This window comes from Nerophis ophidion, linkage group LG19 (assembly GCF_033978795.1).
Source record: "Nerophis ophidion isolate RoL-2023_Sa linkage group LG19, RoL_Noph_v1.0, whole genome shotgun sequence".
Classification (NCBI taxonomy): Eukaryota; Metazoa; Chordata; class Actinopteri; order Syngnathiformes; family Syngnathidae; genus Nerophis; species Nerophis ophidion.
The window spans coordinates 31,969,627-31,975,898 of record NC_084629.1 but is presented as its reverse complement, the minus strand read 5'-3'; the positions used below and the strand labels follow the sequence as shown (position 1 = coordinate 31,975,898).

The window sequence follows — 6,272 nt, the reverse complement described above, 5'->3', positions numbered from 1 at the left end:
TGAATTCCAAAGAAGAGTTTTATGTTACACAAACTACATTTGGAACTTGCAACACCATGGACACACTTTAATTATTTTGACGTGATAGGGAGTAAAAATTAAATATTTATAAAAACAAAAAAAAACATCCTTTAAAAAAGTTCTAGGCTAAAGAAGACAATGTACAGTTGAGTTAAAAAGTAGAAGCGAGAGGCTCCTTGGTTCATGAAGATGAGTCCCCAGTAGAGTTCCTGCTGAAATGTGTCGCTCAGTATGAGCGAAGATTCACTGTGCTAAACTCTTACTCTTGCTTCTTGCTCAAGTTCTGCTGGCGATAAAGTTGCAGCACCAGATTGCGGATTTCGTCTCGTTTCCCACGCACGTGATGTCGTGGAAACCAGCGCTGCAGATATAGCGGCAGGTCAAAGTGCACCACGGGGTCCTGCAGGTACAAGAAGCACATTTCTTTCAGTGTTGTTCTTGTACAATAGGAATGAATTGTTCCCTAATGTGTCACAACAAAATAACATTTTCCTGGACAAGCTCCCTCTTTTCAAATCCTTCATCTTTCTTTTAGTTCTTATAGGAAATGTTCTTCCTTAAAATACTTTTTCAACTATGGATCTTGTTCAATATAAATGTGAACCCAAAAATCCCATTATGTAGGATAATTCGATCCCCTTTGATAAGCAGAGCAAACTCAAACAGGATAGCACCATGATGAACCCACAGTAAAATATGGTAGCATAGTAAGCCTAAATTTTTATTAAAACTATTATTTATTTAACGAGTAGGTTAATTATTTTTGGCCATTGTAACAAACACAGTTTGAACAGTAATATTGTGTTTGCATATAAGAAAATAAAACACTGTACTTGAATCAAATGGGGTACCACGAGATGGAGCCCACATAGCAGGCGTGTCAGAGTCATGTGTAAGAAGAGTATGACCAACTAAACAACAGACGCCATCTTTGCTACCAAAGATGTGTGCAGCTGTGCCTGGATGCATGTAACGGTTGTTTTTACATTAGTTTTTCTGATGAAATAAACTACAATATTACTGTATATATATATATATATATATATATATATATATACATATATATATATATATGTATTTCTAAACACACTCCAGCTGATAAACTTAAAAATAAACATACTTTTATTATGTGAAACAAATCTTGCAGCCATATTTGCCGCACACTGCTGTTACATTCATATGCAGTGTTAAGTGACCAGCAGGCACTCTAACACGCAACAATATACACAAAATGACCAAAAATTACAAATTACCCTCATTTTGCCAAAATCTTCATTAGCTTTTGACCAATAATCACAGAGAAATTGTGAATTTTAGTGTGAAGTATGTCAACTGTGGCGTTTGTCTTGTAATCACTGTATGTGTTATTGTTCTAACTCATCTTCCTTTTTTGTAACATGCTAAGGGAATAAGTGTACTTTTGTACTTATTTCCCCATAGCTCTGCACAAAAACTCAGCTATGGTAACACTGACGAGCAATAGAAAATATGGAATGCGTTTTGGTCAAGTATATCATTTGTTTTATTCAATATTGACATATTTCTTGCCAGTTTGTTTATTTTATTGAGTTTTTTTGTTCATTTTCTCAACTATTAATACACACAAAATGTGTAATCTGTTAATGTCCTATTGTGTTTGACTTTCTCTTCTACTGTCATGGAATTACATTATTTTAGTTTTTACTGAGATTCAAAGATAATCTGTTTTTGTCAAACCCATCTTTTTAAATTGTAATGCAGCTGAAATAGGCTCCAGCACCCCCCGCGACCCCGAAAGGGACAAGCGATAGACAATGAATTTGTATAAGTTCCTGTTTCTGTGTTGACCTGTTTTTATGGTGTGTTCAAGGACCGCTGAACAGAGAATGACACCAGAACACTGTCAGTGAGGCATAGAAAACATGCAATATACCGTATTTCCTTGAATTGCCGCCGTGTATATAGTATGCGCCTGCCTTGTATTACTGCTGGGTCAAACTCACATCGCAAAATAATTAGCGCATGCTTAGTATTACCGCCGGGTCAAACTCGTGACGTCACGAATGAACTTCCCCTGTCATCATTTTCAAAATGGAGGAGGCTGATTTCAATACTGGTCATTTGAAATCGCACAAAGGGAAGAAGATTAAGAGCTATTCAGTAGGTTTTTATGTCCAAGCTATTGAATACCGGAATGCTCAAAAGGCCAGTAAGCAGCTTTGTTTTATTAATATACCTGTGGAGCCGACGGTCCGACAGACAGGCAGGGCACGCTGGAGTTGGCGGCGTGGGAACTCGGTGCTCTCTCCCTCGTCACATGACAGGGAGAGAGCACCAAGTTCCCAAAGACTAAATAGAGCTAGAGCATACCAATCACTTCCTGCTACTGGCATACAACTATAGCTGATTGGACTGTGGTGGTCACGTGACTAGGAAGCCGCAAAGAGTAAATAGAAAGGCAAGAGCCTAAAAGTCTCCACAAATGTATGTATGTATTTGACACATGCGTTACATAAAGGTAAGACCATGATAACGTTTTTTTAATTAAATGTGCTTTTCATGATGGTATCCTTACAACACACTCAAATTTTTACTGCATGCCTTTAGTGACAAGAGGATTTAAAATAATTAGCGCATGCTTACTTTTACCGCATGCCTTTGGTAAGAGCAGGAGTGAAAAGAGGTTATATATTAATTAGCGCCCCGGCGGCAATTCAGGGAAATACGGTACTTCACACTGCGCCCTTCCCGGGCGCGGCCACCGCTGCTGCCCACTGCTCCCCCCGATCAAGGGTGATGGGTCAAATGCAGAGAATAATTTCGCCACACGTGTGTGACAACCATTGGTACTTTATACACTGTAGAGGGGCTTTTTAACAGTGTAGCATTTTATTTTAGTTGTTAAAAAAAAACTTGGCCAAAAGAATTCTGTGTATCAATACTTTTTGAGCACATTCAACCATATGACATTTAATTAATGACAACAGTCAAACTTCAACTATTCTCAAAAGTAACTATTCCCCTGTTTTTTTTTTGTTTTTTAAATCTTTCTTTTTGTAACACTTGACCTCTATTCTCATAAATTCCTTCATTTGGTTCAATAACATGAGAAGTTTATACCTTGAGAAAGGTCTCCACATACTGCAGCAGGTAGAGCCCACAGTCGCTGCTGTTGTCCTGCAGAGGAACTTTACAGTGTGAGCCTGTCATCTGGTCGGGGCCAAAGTCCCTCGATGACCCGCGGCGGACCTCCCATTCGGACTGCAGGTACCTAAAAGCGGGGATGAAACAGTTAGGCTGCTGTGGAAATGGACAAAGGCTGCAAAGAGTTCTTACTCACTCTCGTAACACTTTGAAGATGCGCTCGTGAAGAGACAGCTTAAGGGAGTCCATGACAAGAATACACGGCCTAAAATCAAGACAGGACATGTTCACGTCAAAGCTCCCAAAAAAGCAAATGCCTTTTTTTACCTTTCACAAATCATCTTTCTGCTGCAGGTCTGCTCTGTGCAGTTCTAGGAAAGAAAAGCAAGAAATTGAAGATTGTAGAAATCATGGTGTCATACATTTGAACTCACCACTTGAGTGGGAATGACTTCAGTGGAATCCTTTCCTGCAAGACAGGAAGTAAACATTACGAGACGTCAAAAGGGGGACAATGTGGCTAAATAGAGCAGATACCAGTCTCTGTGTTGCTTTGGTACAACGTGGACGGCGGCGCTGTAGCGTCAGTCGAGCTTCCTCCCACCTCCTCTTCCTTGGGCGACTCGCCCGTCTTGTTGTGGCTCCTTCCTGCCCTGACCTTCAGCGTGGGCTCCTCCAGTCCGGGGAAGCAAATGACCACCAAATACCAGTGAGCCCTTCAAAAGAAGACTATCATCATGACTGCAATGTTTGGGAGCATTAGTGTCGTCCGCCATGTTGGATGGCGACTTACTCCTGGTTGACAGGGACAAACAGGAAGTCCTTCTTGAAGATGTCCACGTGGCGTGTCCACGTCTTAACTCGCTGGTGACGCTTCTGCCTCTGACAGCTGAAAGCACAAGAATACAAAATGTATGACGGAGGTTTTATAAATGACTTTTTTGCTAAGATGGAAAGGTTGCTTTATTTAGATAGCTTTGCATATCTTGTCTGGGTTATTATTCATTTAGTCTTGTCAAGCGATTATATAATAAATTGATATAATAAATGACATAAAAAAAATATATACATATATTTATATAATGATATATTGTTGATTATGATTTAATTATTCTTTATCTCATGTAAAAAAATTACAAACACCCACAATTAGAGATATTTACATTCAATTTTATTAAAATATTAGATAAGATATATATTTAAACAAAAATAACTTTTACAGACTTAAACAGATGCAGTAGGTTTTATTTAGAAGAATAAAACATTAGGTCCATATAAAAAGTGTTAATTTGATTGACTTTCCTGACCACAGATCATGAACTTATTTATGAATGAATGAATGAATGAATGAATGAATGAATGATCTTTATTGTCATTGTGCATTACAGGTCCAACGAAATTTAGGTTGCTTCCCTGAGGTGCTTTGCATTTTAAAAAAAGAAGAAACCACACAATATACAGAAACAACACAATATACACAATATGCAATATACAATATGGCCTAAGACCACTCTAAGAGGCAATGTAAAAAACGAGACAGTAAAAAGTATAAGGTGACTGGTAAAACTGACTAGAGAGGAGTAATGCTGATTCCCAGTGTGCTGAGGGGGTGGGAGTCAGTATTTCCTACCTCCTATGCTGTGCAGGCTTTTTATTGTGGCTTAAATATGTAAATAAATATGGTAAATATTGTTCAGTTGGCATGTAACCACTGATTGCACAGTCCCGGATCGTGATTGACCGGTGGCTTCCTCATGTTGCACATGAGGGAGTTTTTATTTTTATTTTATCTTATTTTTACTTTTTTTTTTTACATTGCAGCTGCGTTTAGTGCAGTTATGGCCCAGGGTTAGAAACTGTTTTTGAATCTATTTGTGCGGGTTCGCATGGTTCTGAAACGTCTGCCGGAAGACAGCCGTTCGAAGTGGCTGTTGCCGGGGTGGGATGGGTCCTTGAGTATGTTGGCTGCCTTCTTCAGGCAGCGGGAGTTGTACAGTTCTTCCAGGGAGGTGAGGGCGCACCCGATGATTTTTTTTGGGCCGAGTTGACGACCCTCTGGAGAGTTTTCTTCTCTGCTGCTGTGCAGCTGCAGAACCATACGCAAATGCAGTATGTGAGGATGCTCTCCACAGAACAGCGGTAGAAGGACACCAGTAGATCCTGTCTCAGATGTTGATTCCTGAGTACTCTCAAGAAGTGAGCCTCTGCTGTACCTTCTTGACAATGGCCGTGGTGTTGGTCATCCAGGACAGGTCCTCCTCCAGGTAAACTCCCAGGAAGCGTAGGGGTGAGACTCTTTCCACACAGCCCCCATCGATGTACAGGGGCTGTATGGTAGTTTTTCTCCTCCTGCTGTCCAAGATCACTTCCTGGGTCTTGAGCTGGTTCAGCTTCAGGTTGTTCACCCTGCTCAACACTGCCAGCTGCTCCAACTCGTCTCGTCCACCCCAGAGATGCAGCCCATCACCGTTGTGTCATCTGCAAACTTTATGATGTGATTGCCGGTGGGTGGCTGTGAAGTCGTGGGTGTAGAGTGAGTAGAGCAGGGGGCTCAGCACGCAGCCCTGAGGTGAGCCGGTGTGGGTGCCCATCCTCACCCTCTGATGGCGGTCGGTCAGAAAGTCTTTAATCCAGAGACAGGTGGTGTTGGATATTCCTAAAGTCTGCTAGCTTGGTCACCAGTCTGTCAGGTAAAATGGTGTTAAATGCAGAGCTGAAATCTACAAAGAGCAGCCGTACATAGCCCCCCCCTCCATGTGGGACAATGGCGGAGTGGAGAGCTGAAGCGATGGCGTCCTCCGTAGAACTGTTGTCTCGGTAGGCAAACTGATGGAGGTCCAATGCGGGCGGTAGGGATGAGAGGATGTGGGTCAGGACCAGTTTCTCGAAACACTTCATTGTGATAGAAGTGAGTGCCACTGGTCGGTAGTCGTTCAGACAGCTGGCAGTGTTTTTCTTAGGGACCGGGATGATGGTGGAGGTTTTCAGGCAGGGTCGTATGGGTGCCTGGGACAGGGACCGGTTGAAGATGTCGGTGAGGACACCAGCCAGCTGATCAGCGCAGTCTCTCGGCACCCGTCCGGAGACGCCGGACCTCGGGTTCACAGCTTTCAGTGTGCGTCTGACCT

At 41.8% G+C, this 6,272-nt stretch overlaps 1 protein-coding gene across 3 annotated transcripts in view; it reads right to left on the bottom strand.

Annotated features, from left to right (window-relative positions):
* Positions 1-6,272, bottom strand: part of LOC133538320 (sentrin-specific protease 6-like) — a 46,766-nt gene continuing 40,494 nt past the window's right edge. For all 3 annotated transcript variants that reach the window (XM_061879852.1, XM_061879854.1, XM_061879853.1), the window contains 7 exons: positions 3,938-4,033; positions 3,682-3,860; positions 3,579-3,613; positions 3,472-3,515; positions 3,341-3,409; positions 3,121-3,271; positions 1-421 (listed from right to left, as the gene is read on the bottom strand). In XM_061879852.1, coding sequence (XP_061735836.1) covers positions 281-421; positions 3,121-3,271; positions 3,341-3,409; positions 3,472-3,515; positions 3,579-3,613; positions 3,682-3,860; positions 3,938-4,033 — 715 coding nt within the window. In that variant the 3' untranslated portion in view covers positions 1-280. The remainder of the gene's footprint in view (positions 422-3,120; positions 3,272-3,340; positions 3,410-3,471; positions 3,516-3,578; positions 3,614-3,681; positions 3,861-3,937; positions 4,034-6,272) is intronic.